Genomic DNA, 22611 nt, shown 5'->3' with positions numbered 1-22611 from the left:
CAGCAGCTGGTTCACTTCAGCAAGACTACAAGACACAGAACAATTAAAACAGAACCAGCTGAATCAATACAGGAACTGTACATGAATAAAAATATTAGAAATTCCTATACATTTGAAACACATCAGCAGTGTTAAAATCAATAGGGAAAATAGTCAGATTTTCTGGACTTTGATGTTTCAGAAGATACTCAAATAAATTATGATCAAAACAACCTGTGCTATTAAGAAGGAAAACAGAGGAATTAATCAGCATCCTGACTAATCCATTCTAGAATCACACATGTCTGCAACAGCAGCTTGATGCGATCACCAAAATTATTACAACATTCTATTTTATGGAGTTCATCAATGGTTCATAACAAAACAAAACACAATGTTCTGGTGTTCTTTGGAATTCCCAGGGACTAGGCTCCTTTGGGCATAGGGGATGAAGCTTCAGCATAGTGGATGACATATATATTGCTTGATATCATAAACTTTTCCATTACAGTGGATGGGTATAAACTTTGTTGCAGAAATTGTATGTAAAATGTACACTGAAGTCCGCTCCATCTGCAGTTGTGCACAGGCTGAGATAGAGTTAAGGTAGCTCTGTTTTGACTGAGCTCAAAGGATGCAGAAAAATGCAGAGGTGCAGTGCATATTTTTATGGATAAACCATCATCATTATCATCATCATCATCATCATTTATGTGGTGCCACAGAATCCGCAGCTCCACACAAGCAACAAAAAATAAACTGAACAAAATACAGATAAGTAAGGGACAATAGTATCCGTAAAAATCAATACAAGAGTCTATAGAGAAAGCAATTACATTAGAAGACACAACTAGAACAAAGGAAGCATTACAAAGAGGATAAGGAGATAGGAGGTGAAGAGGGGCAAACTTGTGAGAGTTTACATTAAGAGGATTAGGGTAGTAAATGGAGACGAGTGATGAGAAGTGAAATGGGTAGTTGGAGCGTGAGGAGGGAATTGTCTTAGGATTGGGCCAGGTAGGCAAGTGTGAAAAGGTGAGTTTTCAGGGAGCGTTTGAATCATTTGGAACCACACAAAAGCGCCTCCTGGTCTGCCATACAGAGCATCTCTCTCCCATTCTGCATTCTGATGATCATCTGCACCAGGGGCGGATCTAGGAAATTGTTATACCGGGTGCGATTTAGAGGGGGGCAATTTAGGCCCCGCCTCCTTTCTGACTTCTGAGGCTGCCGGCGGCTGCACAGTATGTGCAGGTCCGTTCGGCAGTGACAGGCAGGGACAGTGTGCCGCCTGCACGCTCTGATTGTGTTTTAAATATAATCAGAGCGGGCGGGCAGCACATTGTCCCTGCCTGTCACTGCCGAGCGGACCTGCACATACTGTGCAGCCGCCGGCAGCAAGCCCCTGCTAGGGGGGATGATTGCCCCGATCGCTTCCCCCCTGATCCGCCACTGATCTGCACAGATACTATGCACAACATGTTGCAGCTTTGAAGTCTGTGACTTAAATGTCTTCACTGTCAAAAAAGGTCAAAATGTTACAATGTATTACAAAAAGTTTGGTTTTATTATCACACCCTTATAAAGCTGAGTTGCAAGTTTAAATATTTTGGGCAAAAAATAAATAAATACTGTGTGCTTTCACATATGAATGCAGTGCACCCGTTATGTGCAGAAATATACAGGTGATGAACAGCAGCTGCATATCAGATTGGTGCATTTATTCCTGAGTAGCCAGCAGCCCTTTAAACAGTAACTGTGCATCAGCATATTTGTTCCCTTTACAATGATTGCTTAATGTTATTCACTACTATTTATTAGCAGGTATTTGCATAGCGCCACATATTCTACAGAAGTAATCTGCTGAACATGTAATCAGCATGCAAAGGGTAAGGCTGGCTACACACTACAGAAAATTTCACCCGATGCAATATAGGTAACGATTCTACCAACAACTGAAAAAGACCCGATCACCATGCCGATTCATTTGTTCACACTAAACACGTTTTACACGATTTACCTTCAGATCTGTGCTCTTCATCTGTCATAACCATTGGCTGAAAAGATCCTGACTCTGCACACTCCTTAGAGATCTATGGACACTGTCAGTCCTGAGTGCATACACACTGAAGAATTGGAACAACATTGTTTCATCGCTGAACGAGATTTTTAGTCAAATAAACAAATACGATGAGCTTTGTAAATATAATTGTTCATCGTTGGAGTGTACACACTAATGCGATGTCGGGTCGTAAACGGTTGTTTATTGTGTGATTAGCCCGATAATTGTCTGGAAAACATGTAGTATGTACCCAGCCTTACTTGGAGTGATGTTGTATCCTTTATTAATGAAGGTAAATGTATTAACCTGCGGTAAGTTTTCACCAATTTTGCCAGTGGGATTTAAAATGGCAATTTAAATAAAGGCAAAATCCTGTGTGGGGTTGGTAAATATATATTTTCCAACCTAACATGCTGGGTTTTGACTTTAATTAAATTGCCATTTTAAATCCCACAAGCAAAATTGCAGATAATTGTGTTAATACATTTACCTTCATTGATAAAGAATACAAATGTTATCAATCTATGATTGACAAGCCCACCCACAGTTTTCTAAATTTATCCCATTATCTTAATTGCATTTCAGTGGGGTTTTTCATTTTTAGAAATGCTGATGCGAGGAAAGTAAAGAAGTTCAGTAAAATCACTGCCTAGTAAAACATATGAAAAAATCTTTAATTGTAATTGACTTTATTTTCCCAAAATGCAGCATGTTGGAGCCTCATTTATGATGAGTATATAACTTATGGCTAAACTCTGACAAAATGAAATCTCTCTCTACATAATATGGCCCATAAATAAGGCTAATCTACGTTTTCTGTGGAAAGAACTGACCTACTCATCATTAGGAGCCACAATCTGCTCCTCTTCCAATCATCACCATATTGGTGGACTAACTCATTGCCAGGGAAGAAGAAATGGCTTTTGTGCCTACACATTTTATCTGGTTCACAAACTATTTCCAAATGCCTCATGGAAATTGGAGAAATGGGATTAGTTCTGGTGAAGTCAATGTCAGGGTTGTGGTTGGAGTCTGCAGCAAGATCTTGGAGTCTTTAGTGTACTGAAAGATTCCCTTGATGGACCTGTGTTTCTTCTCAATCTTATTAGCTACTGTGTGGTCATGATGATGACCCTACAAGGATGGCTGTAGCAATAAAATAACTCCGCTATGGATAATATCCTGGTTCCATAGTTTCAGTGTATTTGGAGAAGTCAGAAGCTTGTCAAGGGCAGGGGCAGGCTGTGCTGGGGGGCATCTGCTCCCGGGCCTGTTCCATAGAGGGCTATCTTGGGATGGGTCACTGGGCCACCTGCATTTTTTGTCCTTTAAAATTGGCTGCTGTGTTGAGTCTTTCCCCCCTGGGCTGAACTTTGCCAACCCTCCCCCAAGGGTGCAGGGGCTCAATTATCAAAATATGCCAATACGGGTGATGTTTTAAATCAGTTTATGATCGCAATTCAGCAAATAATAATCGTCAGGGCAGACAAAAGTTACATATAAAGCTCTAAAGAAATCTTTGAACATTAAAAATAATGCTTTATTCAATAAAGTGTTTTTGCAATGATTTTCACCTTTTCACCTGTTATCACCATTCTGAGATGGTGATAATGGAAGAAGTAACTCATTTTTACCTCTTACCTGCAATAGGACTTTTCACCATTTGATAATTCTGCCAATGTACAGTTGAAAAACAAGTTGGTGCATCTTAAGGTACAACTGGCCAGTTTATCTCAGGCAGTCCTACACATAGGTGACTGCAAGCTGAACTATGGTTAAGCTGGGCAAATGTTCTTCACCCACCATGTCAGGCTACCAGCTTTTATATCCATACATATATAGATCTGTCATTTATGTTAGTTATGTACTGCCCTGCTCACTATAATAATACACAGAACAAATAGGATGAAATGATTACCAATCATGTAGTGCAGCTGTCTTACTGAACCCATGTCTAACAGATGGCATCCATACCTGTATGAAGAGTCGCAGCTTATTGATCACTTGATTAATGATGAGATTGGACCCTCGGACTTTAACTTCTGGGTTGTTCACTTGATCTTTAAAATCGCTGGACACAACTAAGTTTGTGTAACTACAAAATAAGAAAAATAACATACTGGTGACCACAATGTGAGGGTATTATACTATCTATAATTACACTTCACAAATATTTCCTACCATCAGATGACATTCACTTGGTATGACCATGCCCTCAGATAACTTTTACTAAATACATTGCTAAATATTTTTGCCTTCCTTCTGCGTGTATTTAGCCATGTATTTATATAATCAGATTTCTTTTTAATGCCCTTGAATATGACACAACACAGGAGTTTTATTTAACCCCTGGGCCATGGAAATCCACAACTGCTCTATGATATAAAGAAAATCACAGAAACTAGAATGATAAAGCAATGCATGTAGTAAAGGTTGCAGCAGGTACAGTGAGTAAAGGAATTGTTTATTTGTGCTGCTGTGGGATAAAACAAATCTCTGCAGTGCTCTGTACTGTCTACAACTGTCTCCAGAGACTATTTTTCTGTCATATCCAAGGGCAATGATTAAAAAAATACATGGATGGAAAAACACAGAAGGAAGACCAAAGATAAAGCAATTTATTCAGTAAATGCTGCAGGAAGTCATGTAAAAGCTAATAAATTAAAGAAACCCTGAAATAATTTATTCGGCAGAGGATAAAAACAGAGCATTTTACATACTGTGGTCGGAATGGATTGAGTTTAAAAATAAAGTGTTGTTCGCTCAGTGGAATGTATGAAGCTTATCACATACCCCCTCTCTCTCCCATACCCACCCTTCCCCCTCTTTCCTTCTACCTCTTTACCCCCTTTTTACACAATTATTTCACCTTATTTTATCTTATTTTCTCCTTTGAGAAAGATTAAGCAGATATACCTCACCATGGGTGAAAACGCAACTGCTGAAGTGCAATGTAGAGTTTGAAGTATTGGAATTTTGAGCTAATGTTATTGCATATACTTGTATACGATGTTAAACTTCAATAAAAACAGATTATATAAAAAAAAATTAAAGAAACCCCTTAAACAGACTTCACATTAAACACCATTTTATTAAATAGTAAGTAAACTGAGAACCAAAATACTGTCTAATACCCCATTCATCCTGCACCAAAAACCCGGGTTTTTGCAGGGGCACGCTGAAAAACCCGGGTCTTGGTGCAGTATGAATAGTCCAACCACAAAATCCCGGGTCTAAAATCTCGGGACTTAGACCCGGGATTTTGCGAGGGGTAATTCCCGTGTTGGACCCCGCTCGCCTGCAGTATGAATGGTGCAACCCGTGTAATTCCCGGGTCTCACCATTCATACTGTAAAAAAAAATAATTGGGAAGTAAAAAAAAAAGTTTTTAATTAATAAAAAATACATAACAAATGTTTACTTAACTTATTTTCAGCCAGCGGTGTCTCCGGTGCGTTGCCGGCTGTCAGGGGGACCTCTGGGTACTAAAATGACGTCATTTCTAATGGACTAGAAATGACGTCATTTTAGTACCCAGAGGTCCCCTTGACAGCCGGCAACGCACCGGAGACACCGCTGGCTGAAAATAAGTTAAGTAAACATTTGTTATGTATTTTTTTTTAATTACATTTTTTTTTTACACTTTTTTTTTTCTAAAACCCGGGTCGGGCAGGTGCAGTATGAACCCGCCCGACCCGGGAATCTTCTTATCTATACTGCCCTGTGCCCCGGCAATATCCCAGGTTAACAACCCGGGATATTGCCGGGGCGGCAGTATGAAAGTGGTATTACACTGTGTAACAGAAGAGTGGGAAATATTTGTAGTGCATTGGTAACAACAAGAAAAGTGAAATCAATGTAAGAGAAAAATAGAAAGGAGACGAAGGACCTGCTCAGTAGAGCAGTACAGCTGATTCCTAGTCCATGAAGTACTTCCTTTGTGGATCAATGGTAAATGTATAATAAGCCAGCAGTAAGTGAAGGCAATGCACTGATGGACTGCTCTCTGTGCGAGGTCACCTGGAGGTAAGTGTGGGCAGGTTAATTGTTTGATGACTCTGACCGTGCTTGACCTTTGTTGGAGGAATACAATGTTTCTATCCAGTATATAAATGTATTTATATATTGGATATATACATGAACACACACAGATATGTATATATATATATATATATATATATATATATATATATATATATATATTATTTATACAGAAACCTGTTATCCAGAAGGTTCAGAAATACAGAAAATGAAATAGGAAATCACTGCTGCATGATTTTTCTTCAGACATTTTTATTTAACTTTTTTTCAATACAGCTTACAATAAAGAAAAGAGAAGCGTGCAGACCGATTATTTACAAACTAATCACAATAACATAATGTGGATGTTCCGGAGACAGAGTAATACATTTATTCTTAATAATAATGCTGTGTTAACTGTAATCATTTGAAATCAATTCAATAAATGGGTAAGTACCTGTGTGGTGACTGCATACTGTATTTATAATGGAGGTTTATAAGAGGGGGGGAACGGGGTTGGAGAGAAGGTATGTGAGGAGAGGGGAAGGAGGGACGGAGAGAAGGTATGTGAGGAGAGGGGAAGGAGGGACGGAGAGAAGGTATGTGAGGAGAGGGGAAGGAGGGACGGAGAGAAGGTATGTGAGGAAAGGGAAAGGGGGGGAAGTGTGTGATGAAAGAGAAAGGCAGGGGGGGAAGGTGTGTGAGGAGAGGGGAAGGAGGGTTTGGAGAGAAGGTATAAGAGGAAAGAGGGGGTTGATGAGAAGGTATGTGATGAAAGGGGAAGGAGGGGTTGGGGAGTAGGTGAGGAAAGGGGAAGGAGGGGTTGGGGAGTAGGTGGAAAAGGGGAAGGAGGGGTAGGGGAGTAGGTGAGGAAAGGGGAAGGAGGGGTTGGGGAGTAGGTGATGAAAGGGGAAGGAGGGGTAGGGGAGTAGGTGAGGAAAGGGGAAGGAGGGGTTGGGGAGTAGGTCAGGAAAGGGGAAGGAGGTTTTGGGGAGTAGGTGAGGAAAGGGGAAGGAGGGGTAGGGGAGTAGGTGAGGAAAGGGGAAGGAGGGGTTGGGGAGTAGGTGAGGAAAGGGGAAGGAGGGGTTGGGGAGTAGGTGAGGAAAGGGGAAGGAGGGGTAGGGGAGTAGGTGATGAAAGGGGAAGGAGGGGTAGGGGAGTAGGTGAGGAAAGGGGAAGGAGAGGTAGGGGAGTAGGTGAGGAAAGGGGAAGTAGAGGTTGGAGAGAAGGTATATGAGGAAAGGGAAGGAGGGGTTGGGGAGAAGGTTTGTGAGGATAGGGGGATGAGGGGAAAAGGGGAGGATGAGGATAGATGAATTAATTTGGAGGGTGGAAAGTCAGGGACACTGTGGCTAATAGCATGGTGTGTGTTATAGGGTACATGGTAGCAGAGTGACATGGTATGAGAACCAAGAATCCCAAACTTTATGGAACTTCCTGACATTGTTGTTTTGTAGGGTAGTTATATATCAGGTTTTGAGCAATTTGGTAAAAAGTTTTAAAATATAAAAAATGTATTTTGAAAGAAAAATCTATATTTAAAACCCTTTTTACAATAAAGATGATTTATTCAAAATATAAATCCCCAGTTTGTTTTAGTCCTGTGTACTACCACACAGGATATCCGAAAACTGTACTTGTAAGGTAACACTGGCTATAACAGATATATTGTAACAACCTCCTGCAGAGTAACTGCTGTGCACGCGTCTCAGAGAACAATCCAGTTTTCGAACCCTATTGCTCCAAAAAAAACTGACCCAGCAGTAAAGGTGCCGTGATAAAGTGAGGTAATCAGGTAAGACTACTATGGCTGGTGTCTGCTTTGTTATGAAAGGAAATCCCATACAATCATTTTGCATGACAATTTTGCTAATAAATGGCACTTTATATTGTTGTCTATGTTTTTATTTTACATTGGCAGAACAAACTTTATGGTACCTCTCATTTAATACATATGCAGAGAAATGAGGTCCTCTGAGCAGAATAACTGATATTCATAAATCTTAATAAAACAATTTCCTGGCCCCTCCCACACATTAACTTACTATCTAATTTGGAAAAAAGGTGGAGCAGTAATGTTTGTGGATATTACCTGTAGGGCACTGTTCTGTCAGAGAAAATTGAAAACTGCACTGACCCCCGAAACAATACAATTTGGTAGATCGCAGTAGATAGTTTTATGGCATGTGAATACCCGCTACTATAGTGAATTATGTAATAAGAATGTTTTACTACAAGAGCCTTGAAGTCAAAGTTTACAGTCTACACCACCTCTCTTTATAAAGCTAGCGTTGCTTACCAACAGGTATTTGCCCTGCACAAAAGTGCATTAAATTGTATGAATTTATTGTGTTATATTCTTTATAACTCCCAGCTCGCTAGAACACCAGCTGTGTTCTGAGTGATAAGCCAGCGTTATAAAGAAGGCATTTTGATCACTCATGATAAAGAAGCTATCCAAGGTCACAAGAATATAATTGTGAAATGCAAGTCTCTTTAGTCTCTTCTCTATTTTACAGGCAAATCTGTTAACCTCTGATATATCTTGTTATAGTGCAGGCTGTCAGTTTTAGGGCTGGCCTAATGCACCATTGATTATAAAGTGCCAATTTTAGCTCCCGTCTCAGTGCTAAAACCTTGAATACCGTCTGCAGTGGTGTCACAAGTTTTATTTCTGGCAACCTTGAGGGAGCATTTATCATCCACGCACTAATTGTTAGGGGCAGACCATTCCCTCAATGGTAAGTAGATTGCAAAGACTGTATCCGCAGCAAATCTCCAGTCATTGGTCTCCCAGTCATTGCTTTCTTAACATTGTCTATGTTTCTAGAGCATATTTATTGATTGAAGAGAAGCAGTTTCTTAATGTTCACTAATTTACTTCCATCAGCTGGTCGGATTTTGCTGAACACAGCATTCATATCAAATAGGAACACATTTAGAGGCCTGCTGTGTCACTTTCCCTCAAAGGAGTGAATGTTTGACCTTTATGTCACTGACCTTAATGATCATGAGCAAGGACCTCATGGTCTGGGAATGAGGGTTCAGGGGTATAAAGTTTTTTTTATAAAAAGTCCCTTGTGTTACCAAGCACAGTTCAAACTTCAAACACATTCAAACTTCCTATTTTAATGTTGTAAACAAGAGATTCTCAAAAGCAGTGTAATTCATTATGATTTTACTTATTTAGGTAAAACAAATTACTAAAGGACAGTCTGACTGCCTACCATCGGTCCTAAAGTGACTTCCCAAAGAATGCATGTGTCCTTCAGCCTCAAATATCACTTCTAGTAGGATCTGTAAGCAGATATTTATATTACATATTTACATAGATTTAATATCCTGTTTTAGCATAGTGGGATTTAAGTTCAGTATGCCATTTTGGCTTGCTAAGAACAAACAAAAGTCTTGACTTTAGACAGGGACACTATTTGAAACTCTGTTCTGCAATCAATGAATAACCACTCATTCAATAATAGACACAATACTAAACAGTGGAGAGAATATGGCAACAGCCTTTTATTATAAATGCTTGCCTTTTAACCTTAAGGGGAGGGGTCTACTGGGCAACAAACTGCCCTCACAAGCCATGTATACTGTGCCAGATAATCCAAAATTTCAGGACCATGTTTACAGTGTCCAATCAACTGGCCACCTGATGTCACATTCTGGTGACAATCAAAACTTGAGGCATTATAACCCAAAAACTGTGGGGTGGGAACTCCTCCAGGACCACTGGCTGGCTGATTCCCGGGATTCCCCCAAACATAACTGTACAGTCCAACTTTATCCAGGGACAACCAAGAAGCCCCCTCCACTTAACTACCACAAAGAGTCCATTTCACACTTAAATTGGTTTCTGCTCTCAATCAACTCAATAGCCCTCTCCACTGCTTCTTGTACATGTATATTAAATATGGCCACGCCAATATCGGACAAGTGCACCCCATCTTGGATACATAATTCAGGTATACAATCTTCTAATTTCCCTTGCCTAAAGGTAAATGATCCCACCATACTCAGCCACTCTTTTATTCACTTTTTTGAGGCTTCTGTGTGACACCTTGCTATTAAAGGCATGCCTCCAGACCAGGAGCTGTAACATTTCAAACCAAACCACCATTCACCCTTCAAACATTTCAGTGAACAGGAATGTGTCCCTGCAAATATTAAGAGCCAACTTTAAAGATTTATTAAGGCCTATATCATTGCTGCCCACATCTAAATAACTTCTTGGCATTGTTTTCCCCTGTGGATTCTTGCCCACCACATGCTTCTCTTTCTGAACCAACACAGTTTCATTTTCTTGTCCCAGGTTCTGTCCCAATGGTCTCTCCACTGAAGCAATGTAATACAGTTGATCAACACCCCATGAAACTTTCTCCCTCTATTCCTATTTTTTAGACCTTATTCCATTTATTTATTTGTATACATTATTATACACTCAGATTCCAAATCTTTCTTTTTTTTATATTATACCGCTTTCATACTGCCGCCCCGGCAATATCCCGGGTTTTTCAAGCCGGGTTTTTGCCGGGGCTCGGAGCGTCCCAGCTCAGAAACACCATTCATACTGCACCTCGGACCCGGAAATTTCCCGGGTTGACCCCATTCATACTGCACAAGTCTGTGCCCTGGCAATTTGTGGGAGTCATCACCAGAGCAGTTTTCATTGGCTGAAAACATTTTTTTTTTTGTAATAGTCTGCTTTTCTGCTGTTTTGTCCATAAAGATGTGTGAGTGTATCTTATAAGATATTTTAATTTTTATTGTTCCATTGTATCATTTGTAAACAATCAGACATTTCTTCAGTGTTTCCACCAATTCTGTTCTGTACTGCTCACCGCTCCGTACTTTACTTTAGTCACCTATGTAAAGTATGTGCGACCTTTCTCTTTCGTTTGTTTCTTATAGTGTGGATGATAGAAGTAGTTGTTTCAGTCCATACTGTTGTTTTCCTCTCGAGTTTTTTTTTCCTGGTTTTATGTATGCAGTTAATGTAAATATTGTGAGCATTACAGGTCAGACAGCCAATCAGCTTGTTTTCTGTGCAACCCGGGTTGAAAAACCCGGGTTGCACCATTCATAGTGCAGGCAACCCGGGTCCGACCCGGGAATTACCCCTCGATAAATCCCGGGTTGAAGACCCGGGTTTTTAGACCTGGGATTTTTGACTTGTACCATTCATACTGCACCAAGACCCGGGTTGTTTGAGCTCGCCCCAGCAAAAACCCAAGATTTTGGTGCAGTATGAATGGGGTATAAGTCAATCAAGCGTACACCCCATCCCTACTTAGTTACAGCCATTTATATAGCCTATACATGCTGGACCTCCATCTACCTAAGCTTCTGATGGCCTGATGACCACCATCCATGCCCACTTGTGCTGCCTCTGTGGTTGCGCCAATGTGAAAAAAGTGGGTACTTAAATGTGTGGATTTCACCCTACTGTGCCGAACTAGCTCTAAACATGCTTGTGAGCTGATATTTTGGTGTCCATGTCCTTATGAATGAATAAAGGGTCAGGAACTCTCAGGTGTACCACAAAAACTATTTTACTCTCAATACTAGGCATATGAAAGATTCATCATCATCATTTATTTATATAGCGCCACTAATTCTGCAGCGCTGTACAGAGAACTCATTCACATCAGTCCCTGCCCCATTGGAGCTTACAGTCTAAATTCCCTAATATAGACACACACACACATAGAGGTAGAGACTAGGGTCAATTTTTGATAGCAGCCAATTAACCTACCAGTATGTTTTTGGAGTGTGGGAGGAAACCGGAGCACCCGGAGGAAACCCACGCAAACACAGGGAGAACATACAAACTCCACACAGATAAGGCCATGGTCTGGAATCGAACTCATGACCCCAGTGCTGCGAAGCACAAGTGCTAACCACTAGGCCACTGTGATTCATGTACCTTTCTCAAATTGACCTATCTCTCTTGCCTATCTGATCTTCCTTTGACCTCCTAAAGACAAACACTTATCTCCCTTCACCCTTAGATTGACATAATTTTTTTAATAGGATTGGCTAATTTGCTTATCCTCATAGCCGGAAAAAAATGTCAGTACAAAGACTGCCCCCCAAAAATATTACCTCAAATTGAGACCAGCACACTCTTTGGATGCTGTCAATAATCTGTTTAAGCAACTCTGGCATGATTGGTTGCCCGGTATCCGGGGCTGATGTATGCCTTTTCCAAGCAACCAACATCCTCCTTATATTAAACTGGCTTGTCACATTTGGCCAACCTAAGGATTGCAAAACAAAATGAGATACCTGCCAGCACTCTCTCTGCCGTGCTGGATGCATACCCATTCTCACTCCTCATCAACAAGAACTGTTCAACAGACCCTACTTGGGGTATTCTCACGGCTATAGCCCCTTTGTCTGGGCAAAAACTACCAAAAGCAGTCTGGTGTCCCAATGTCTGCAGTAGGTGGTTGAAGGTTTCTGTGCTAAGGAGACCTGGATCAACTTGCCACTCCTGTGGTCACTACTCCTAAGGTGAGAAGGGCTTCTGCAATGGGTCCCATCTGTCTGTGGAGGCAAGATGCAAATTTTGGAAAAACTAAACCAGAATAACACATCTGATATTTTATTATTAACCCTGGAATGTTCAAATGTTCTGCTTTAAACATCTCAACATTAGTGCCCGTAATAATAAACCACTGGAGGTCATCTAGCTGAGAATGTGTTTGAAACCTCCATAACTGTCTTGTTATTAGATCTGAACACCCCAAAGCTTTCCCGCTGCAAACACTGGAAACAGCTTTAATATCATCACGTTACTCATCCAGCCAGCTCTTACCTATTCTAGTGGCCACTACTCTGAACACTATATTCCTGCAAAATATGCCCCAAATGCAACACTGCCTCGTTTATTAGTAAGTAGCTGTAATGCAGAATTGCAAACATTTTGTTCACTACTATTGTATATCTGTTATACGCCTCTAAGGATTATAACCATACAATGTCTTCTTTAGCTTCCTTTGTAAGTTTTACCAAATATGTGAGGCCTATCTACCCACCACTCTAGCTGCAAATGCTAAATGGCCCAACAACTACATTTGCCAATGTCCAATGCTTGAAAATGAAATGAGCGCTTTCCTGACATCAAAGATAACCATAGACGTTTACAATCCCATGGCATAAATGGGTCTAGGGCCTTCCTCTGCTTAAATGCCACAATACCAGCCCTCCATAATCTCTATATGCCTCCAACTGGTACTGCCTTTAGCTGCTGTCAAAGCCCTTTTAGTCAACTCATCTGGCCCCTCTGGGGTGTCAGAGGCCGCTCCACCTGACCTCACCATAGCTTGTGTATCAGATTCCCGGCTTCCTGGGAACACCACAACAAAGTCTCCCAGCTCCCCTCCTCTCCTTCAGACGTTCCCCTTTCTAGCTCACCAAATGTTCTGCATGACGGCACCTGTAGCACTATTCTTGCACTCAATGTGTTGCTTGCCTCCACACATTTAAACCTGCACCTCATTATATGCAGGTCCTACACTGATCTATATGCTTTAAACACCACTAAAACGCAGTTAAAATCAGATGCACTCACCTCCCAGGTCTGATAGTGGTAGATGTATGATCTGTAGATGGTACAGTCGCAGAGTGGGAGCTGTATGGTCTCTAGATGGATACAGTCTCATAGTGGGAGCTGTATGGTCTGTAGATGGATACGGTCTCATAGTGGGAGCTGTATGGTCTGTAGATGGATACGGTCTCATAGTGGGAGCTGTATGGTCTGTAGATGGTACAGTCGCAGAGTGGGAGCTGTATGGTCTGCAGATGGATACAGTCTTATAGTGGGAGCTGTATGGTCTGTAGATGGATACAGTCTCATAGTGGGAGCTGTATGGTCTGCAGATGGATACAGTCTCATAGTGGGAGCTGTATGGTCTGTAGATGGATACAGTCTCATAGTGGGAGCTGTATGGTCTGTAGATGGATACAGTCTCATAGTGGGAGCTGTATGGTCTGCAGATGGATACAGTCTCATAGTGGGAGCTGTATGGTCTGTAGATGGATACAGTCTTATAGTAGGAGCTGTATGGTCTGTAGATGGATACAGTCTCATAGTGGGAGCTGTATGGTCTGTAGATGGATACAGTCTCATAGTGGGAGCTGTATGGTCTGTAGATGGATATAGTCTTATAATTTGACTCTGGAAATTTTTCTCCCTGGCAATGTCCCTGGTTTCTCATAATTGACCAAGTGAGCAGTACAGCTGCTCTTCTTTAATTTATTGTTTTCAATACCTATTTTTATTACTTTGGCAGCTGATATTTATTGCATAGGCATATTTAAAGGGTAAAAATGAAATTATAACCAAGTACAGTGAAAATATATTTTGATAGGGATTGCGGTAGTCAGTACTGTGCTTGGAATCAAAGTGTTGAAAAATTTAAATTGTTAGCAACTATGAGTTTCATTGTACGAGCTGTGTGGTCTGTAACTGGGCACAGCCTCATTGTGGAAGCTGTGTGGTCTGTAAATGGGCACAGTGTCATTGAGGGAGTTGTGTGGTCTATAGATGGGCACAGTGTCATTGTGGGGGCAGTATAGTCTTTAAGTGGACACAGTATTATAGCAGGAGTTGTGCGGACTATTAATGGTGGCAGACTCATTGTAGATGTTGTGTGGTCTGTAAATAGATGCAGTCTAATAATAGGAGTTGTTTATTAGCCTGCGCTATCTGTAGATAACTGCTGTATAATAGTAAGTGCCATTTACCAGGACATGGAGATTTGTGTTTTGATAATTCATGATACCACTGCCCTCTTCTGGTGATCGTAAAGAACTGCATAGTAATAAAATCCTTGAAAATTTTATATGCTGAAGGAGGGTGTGGCAGCATTAACATGTATGTGTCATAGGCAGATACAAATTAAAGATCCTTCCTTTATCATCATTTCAAACAACAGCTAGATGTCAATAATTTTATACTGAAAGCATAACTTAAAGTTAAAAGAAAACATGCTACTAATTCACTTATAAAGTCACACAAATAAATAGTGCTGTAGATAGAATCTTTGTATACTGTACAAAAATGTGGCGTAAACCAGTATATAACTTCTGGCAAGCTGTAAAATGTCTGATAATAATGCTTATTTGTGTACTCTACAAGTTTATGCATACATTTTGAACACCCAGAAGCTTATACTTTAGTTATACCCCGTTCACACCGCCTCAAAAATTCAGGTTTTTGCCAGGGGAAGCCCCAATGTCCCCGGGTGAGGCTGAGTGTGAACGGCTCCCCTCTATCTATCCCGGGTTCATATTGCCGGGGCTGCAATGTGAAAGTGGTATTACTGTATTATTATTAGCAGACTATTAGTTTTTTAATAACTGTATCTACCCTTTTGGGGTCTTCATTCACTGCTTCTTAATTTGAGCTAAAAAGTTGGGAAACACATTTTGGGCCTGAATCATCAAGGAACGTAAATGCCGATACGTGCCGCATTAGGCGTAAAATCGCACTGCACAAGAGCACACGCCAGCGAAAGGAACAACGTCCAATTCATCTTCGAGCTCAAAGGACCCTTACTACAGCCCACGAATTCATGGGCAGAATGGGGAGGGGAATGGGCTTATGCATGTAGTCAATGTACAGTAAGGACGTGCCAAGCTTGAGCGCATGCAGCAGCGTCTGATTCAAGCTCTGGGCATCTCTAAGGCACGTGGTTTTCTGTCTTATCACTTGCACCAGCTACAGGTCTGGTATAAATGCTGATTACTAGTGATAACAGTTGTGTATGTATGTTAGAACATGTGTTTGCAATCGGGAGCAACTGTAAAAATGTATTTATGTACCGCAGACATTCATAGCATCCTAATAAATGTATTGTATGGGGGGAAAAAATCATCTTTTTTTATATTTTTAATGTTTATCATTAATGAGTATTATTAACAGGTGACATTAACTGAATACTTTTTTTTTCTATGTGTTCTTTTGTGACTTTATATTCCACAAATGTATTGGACGTATCCTGCAGTGTATTGTCTGTTAGATATTAGCGGACCCGTATTCATCCACAGACGTATCTTTACATACTTGTTAAATATGTATGTACCTATCCCCAATGTACCTGCATTTGTACAAATAACACACATTACGCTCGTTTTGCATTCCTTGATGAAGGAGGTCCTATCTGTCCAGCTTACCACGGCCCCCTCTGGAGGTCAACAGTAGTATGGTGATCATCCATGTACTTTATAATGCAGTCACCTCCTAGTTAAACTCTTTCAGGTCTATTTATCCCCACAAAGTCCCATCACTTTATCAATAAAATATCACTGAGGCAGCTATGCGATATTCACCTGCTTCTGCTATACAGGTCTGGAGCAATAAGGAATAATTACTGCTTTGTCAGGCCAGTCTTGGGGAATATGTGTGTACATGTACTCAAAGCCCAGATATGAGCTTTCAGTTCCACTAATAAAAAGAATTAATAAAATATATAGTAAAAAAACTAGAAAAAAATATTAACTTTGTAAAAAGTATTTTCGACCTTTTGACGACTGAAAAAATGTGATCCATTTTAAATAAAATTCCCTGTGCTTTGCATGGGGGGAAACCATCGCTCTGCAGTGACCCCTAGATTGATAAGGCAAAGCTCTATCACTTGCAAGAACCCATTTTTACTAGCCATTGAGCTTTTTGCTGTTTAATAAACTGACCCCTTTGAATGTTCTCTCCATCAAATAAAACCGTTCTGCAACAGGTTCTCTCTTGACCTGGACATTACAGTGTGTAACATCTACAAATTACAATCCTACCATAGTCTTCCCACATCACTATTGTCTATTTTGGCAATTGTGCAAAGTTGGTTCCACAAGCACAGAATTTCCCAGTCCACTACATAACCATTTCTACCAGTATTTTACTCGCTAATAACTCTGTGCATGCGTGAAGACCCCTTTAAGCGAGGCTGCTGCGATTTTATAATGCAGATATAGGCATTTCCTAGTAGACCATCTCCAAAGATGCTGTGTTACAGTAGGTCCATGTTTACAGAGGTTAAAGAATGACCTCAAAAGTAAAAGGTGGTAGGTGCATACACGTTACTGTATCCCCTTTAACAACACATTTGTTAACATATTTTAAAAGATAAGTAAAAAATAAGAGATAGAAATATATATTTATATATATATATATATTGTTCAGATTCTGTTCAGTGTTTTGTTTATCTATAGTAACTAAACTTGCCACTTGCTTGTTGTTCTGCAACATTTAATGAGCTTTTTATAAGTTACTGGACAATACACCAGAATTCCTGAACTTTCCCTCCACACATAAAAGAGTTCCAGAATTGTTCTGTAGAATATAGGGATTCCTGTGTACGTTTTTTCCTTAACATAAGCACACATCCTCCCACAATTATATTCTATCGTTTCCTAGCGTGTTCCTCGGCCATGATTGCCATTTTTCTCAAGCTTCTGCATTTAAATTAAATTGTTGCTTAAATTTGCACAACAATGCAACAAGAGATGGGAAACAAGTTCTAGTTGAACAGTTAGTAGGCCAAGAATCTGGCTCCCATGGTAACCACGGGAACACAAGGTTGTGCTGTAAGGGACAGTGATGTGGTTCAGGAGCATGCTAATGGGATCCCCATGAAAATCAAACAATACACCACTTTATTCAACAACTCAATTCCCTCAGCAATGCTCATTTGTCCTAAATAAACCAAGCATGCAGGAAAGTTTCGAAAAAGTGTTATCTCACATTTAATAAACACTGCCAGCTTTTCCTACCGTCTGGGTTATCCAAAACACTGCATCAGCCACATTACTACATTACTTCTGGTGTGATGACCTTACTACAAATTGAACACATGGTGAAAAGTGCTTGGAAAACATCATTCCCAGCCCTGTTCCCTTTTGCTCTGGTCCCCCAGCAAGTGAATACCACCGGAAGGAATATAGGTTGCCTCCCTAGGCAACCGGGCATATCGTGTGAAAGAGGTGTCAGTCTAGGCTAAGATTAATTGCCCTGCTGCTGGTGTGATGGAGGAAGGAGATAATAGCCAATAACTTGGAGTGTAAAGACAGCAGTTATAGAAGGATATGCGTGTAAGTAAAGGTTAGGTCACCAGGCCTGGGTCAAATCTGTCGGCACAAGCAGGTTTGACTTACTATCTTGTGGATCACTAATAAAGTGTTCATTAAAGGACAGGCTTTAGCAGGGGACAGTTTCCTGACAAACATATCAAACACTAGGGGCCTGATTCATTAAGGATCTTAAATGAAGAGGATTCTTATTTCAGTCACCTGGACAAAACCATGTTACAATGCAAGGGGTGCAAATTAGTATTCTGTTTTGCACATAAGTTAAATACTGACTGTTTTTTCATGTAGCACACAGATACTTGATAGCTTATTTGTACACTGAAATTTAAAGTTGATATTTGTGTGCTACATGAAAAAACAGTCAGTATTTAGCTTATGTGCAAAACAGAAAACTAATCTGCACCCCTTGCATTGTAACATGGTTTTGTCCAGGAGACTGAAATAAGAATCCTCTTCATTTAAGATCCTTAATGAATCAGGCCCTATATCTGACCATTTAAATATGTTACTGTGTGGATCTGTGTTACTGTGTTCATTCTTGCTGTGGGTTATTGTTGCTTTACCTCTATGCCCTTTGGTAACATTATTATTGTCTTTTATTGAAAAAAAGTGACAACATTTGCTGCAGAAATGAACAGTGAGGAGAGAAAACATTTGTTACAATATAATACCATAATAAGAGGAGTGAGTGAGGGCCCTTCCGCAAGCAGGGGTGCCAAGAGGGATGGGGCAGGTACAAAGGACCAGGGATGGGCCAATCTGTCAGTCCGGGCCTGTCTAGGGGCCCTGGGCTGCATGTGTAGAGGGAGGAGCCACCATCTTGTGTGGCCCCTTTTCCTTCAGTGGCTACGGAGGGGTCCCAAGAGTTGCTGTTTCAGGGCCTGAAATTTCCCTTGGCGGCCCAGCGTGCAACAACTTATTTAGTAGAGTAGTGGGGTACTGATACACAAGGCAGCTTTGTACAGAACAATAGGAGGAGGTGCAGGAATGTATTTAATGTTTATCATATTGATGTATGACTGTGTCATGTTTGTTGCTTTGAAACATGTTGTTACAGTGATGCACAGATATAATTTATTTTGAAGCTGTTCCTGCATCTCTTCTTGTTTTTTACATGATTGCTATATTCCTATTGGAGGAGGAGGAGTGAGACAGCAGCAATGTTGGACCCACCACTATTCATGCCGCTGCTTAATTTCAGCAGGATAAATTTGTAAGACCTATGTCTTGGACCCATGTATACTACTATTGGTGCTGGAAGTTCCAAATGCTATTACATTGGTTGGCTACAGCAGCAGTATGATAGAGTGGGAAGAAGGCCATACATTGAGGAGGCTCATTTTCATCAGGGTTCCTCAAGGGGTAGAAGAAGGTGATCCCATGTGAGGTACCCTCACCATTAGATAGAAAGTCAAAGTGGAATAATGCTTTAAGTAATGAACCAGCTCCCCACACTATCCAAAAAATAATTTACCGGCAGTAAAATGGGGCAGGAAAGGGGTTAGTGTTTCCCAGGAAGGCTGGAGCCCCAGACAATTGACTTGACTGCCCTACCCAAATGTTGCTGCAGCTTTGTAGTACTTAGTGAACCATACATACAGCTGGTCTACCTGGACATAAAATTATAGTGCTTTAGTGATAGCACTGGAGAAATGACCACAAAAAAATAATAGTATTGGTATTCTGTGCAGAGAAGGGAATGGCAGAAAACAAAGTACTTTACCCCGGATTGTTTTCAGATTAAGCTTAAACTTGTAAGGTTTGGGTACGGTCTGATAGCACGAGGGGGATCATTCTAGAGAAGTTGGAAAAGCTGGAAAAGACTTGATGGCAGAAATGGAAGGTGTGGTTAGGAATGATAAGGAATGACTGCCATAATGAAAAGCAAAAGGCAATATAAAGAGACAACAGAATAGAGTTATGCAGGTGTACCATTGTCAGTGGCTTAGTGCTTAGCACTTCTGACTCACACCATTGTGGTCCTCAGTTCGATTCCCATGGCCTTATCTGTGTGGAGTTTGTATGTTCTCCCCTTGTTTGCGTGGGTTTCCTCCGGGTGCTCTGGTTTCCTCCCACACGCCAAAAACCTACAAATACCCCCTAGTCTCTCTCGGTCTGTGTGTGTGCATGTTAGGGAATTTAGACTGTAAGCTACAATGGGTCAGGGACTGATGTGAGATCACTGTACAGCACTGCGAAAATATTAGCACTATATAAATAAACAGATGATGATGATAATGATGATGAAAGTAAGCACCAAAATCCTGGCAGAAATAGTGTAATGACTGGAAAAGGCTGCAGCATTGATGAAATAATAAGTATGGGAAATGAGGACTAGTAGCCACATTTAAAATGAATATCAGCAGAGCTATCCTAGGGATTGGTAGGCCAACTATCAAAGGGATGGACAGACAAGGATCTCCAGAGTGAAATATAAAACTTAAGCTTTATTATATACAACTATTAAAAATATATAACAAATCAAAGTAATTCATCATATATGTTTCTTTGCAATTTGATATATATATATACATATATATATATACACACACACACATATACACACACACATATACACACACACGCCTAGCCACAGCATTAAAACCACCTGCCTAGAATTGTGTAGGTCCCCCTTGTACCGCCAAAACAGCTCTGATCTGTCAAGACATGGATTCCACAAGACCTCTGAAGGTGTCCTTGGGTATCTGGAACCGAGACGTTAGCAGCATATCCTTTACTTCCTGCAAGTTTTGAGGTAGGGCTTCCATGGCTCGGACTTGTTTTTCCAGCACATATCACAGATCGGATTGAGATCAGGGGGATTTGGAGGCCAAGTAAACACCTTGAACTCTTTTTCATGTTCCTCAAACCATTCCTGAACAATTTTTGTAGTGTGGCAGAGTGCGTTATCCTGCTCAAAGAGGCCATTGCCATCAGTGAATACCATTGCCACGAAGGGGTGTTCTTGGTGTGCAACAATGTTTAACTAGGTGGTACGTGTTAAAGTAATATTCACATGAAAGCCAGGACCCAAGGTTTCCCAGCAGAACATTGCTCAGAGCATCAGACTGCCTCTGCTGGGTTCCCATAGTGCACCCTGGTGCCATCTCTTCCCCAGGTTAACGACATACCCGCACCCGACTGTCCACAGGATGTAAAAGAAAAAATGATTCATCACACAGTGCCACATTCCTCCTTTGCTTCATTGCCTAGTTCTGGCACTCATGTGCCCATTGTAGACACTTTCGGCAGTGGACAGGGGTGAGCATAGGCACTCAGAACAGTCTGCGGCTACACAGCCCGATATGCAGCAAGCTGTGATGCTCTGTGTGTTCTGAAACCTTTCTATCATAGCTAGCATTAACTTTTTCAACAATTTGTGCTACAGTAGCTCTTATGCTCCCCGCGCACATCAATGAGCCTGGGCGCGCATGACCATGTCGCTTTTTCCCTGGTTGTCCTTCCTTGGACCACTTTTGTTAGATATTAACCACTGCATACCAGGAACACCCCAAAAGACCTATTATTTTGGAGATGCTCTAGCCAACGCAATTTGACCCTTGTCAAAGTCGCTCAGATCCTTAAGCTTTCCCATCTTTCCTGCTTCCACATTAACTTCAAGAACAGACTGTTCTCTTGCTCCCTAATATATCACACCCAATGACAGGTGCCACTGTAATGAGATAATCAATGTTATTTACTCACCTGTCAGTGGATTCAATGTTGTGGTTGATCGGGGTATATATATTGTTCAAAGAGGTCTATTTGCCACACCTCTTATGCATAGGGACAGGTGAGTTAATTCTGAACACAGACAAACTCCTAGCCTCCACACACAGGTGGTCTATGAGTTAGATCAAGGGGAGGAGACTTGTGTATGTAAAATCTGAGTTGGAAAATTGGGTTTGTGACTGATGCTGGAAGAGCTGGCCAGTCAGTATGTCCAGCCTCATTAGGAACGCTCCACACCCACTGCTCTGAGTTACCATCTACGGATCAGCTATGTTCCTCATCATTACTGTTTCTACTGAACTGTTGCTGTACCAGTAATTCACCTGCTGTTGCTCTGAGTTACCATCTAACGGATCAGCTAAAGTTCCATCTCATCATTGTCTCCAACCGAACTGCCGCTGTACCAGTAACTCACCTGCTATTGCTCTACGGATCAGCAAAGTTCCACATCGCTACTATTCACAGATGATGTCCTGAGTTTCCATTGTTATCTATGCCTATATCTTCCCTAAGCAGCTCCGTTAATCACCTCTGCTCAGCAATAGGTTCTGACCATACCCTTGTTGTTGCCTTCATTGTTTCTCTGTTCTACCATTGCTCTCCCTCTGCATCAGGCTCTACCTATTGTTCTGCCACCACTCTTTCTGGGACCCGCGACCTGCGGAAATAGGTGCTGCAAATTCCATACCCTCTTGTAAGGGTCAATGGTGAATACCACCTACCGT

General features: G+C 41.1%; 1 protein-coding gene across 2 annotated transcripts in view; it reads right to left on the bottom strand.

Annotated features, from left to right (window-relative positions):
* LOC142143668 (glypican-5-like) overlaps positions 1-22611 on the bottom strand; it is a 191828-nt gene that overhangs the window by 83512 nt on the left and 85705 nt on the right. For both annotated transcript variants that reach the window (XM_075201692.1, XM_075201693.1), the window contains one exon: positions 4016-4136. In XM_075201692.1, coding sequence (XP_075057793.1) covers positions 4016-4136 — 121 coding nt within the window. The remainder of the gene's footprint in view (positions 1-4015; positions 4137-22611) is intronic.

This window comes from Mixophyes fleayi, chromosome 3 (genome assembly GCF_038048845.1).
Source record: "Mixophyes fleayi isolate aMixFle1 chromosome 3, aMixFle1.hap1, whole genome shotgun sequence".
NCBI classification, from domain to species: domain Eukaryota; kingdom Metazoa; phylum Chordata; class Amphibia; order Anura; family Limnodynastidae; genus Mixophyes; species Mixophyes fleayi.
The sequence above is the reverse complement of the archived record's forward strand: the minus strand, read 5'-3'. Positions and strand labels throughout refer to the sequence as shown.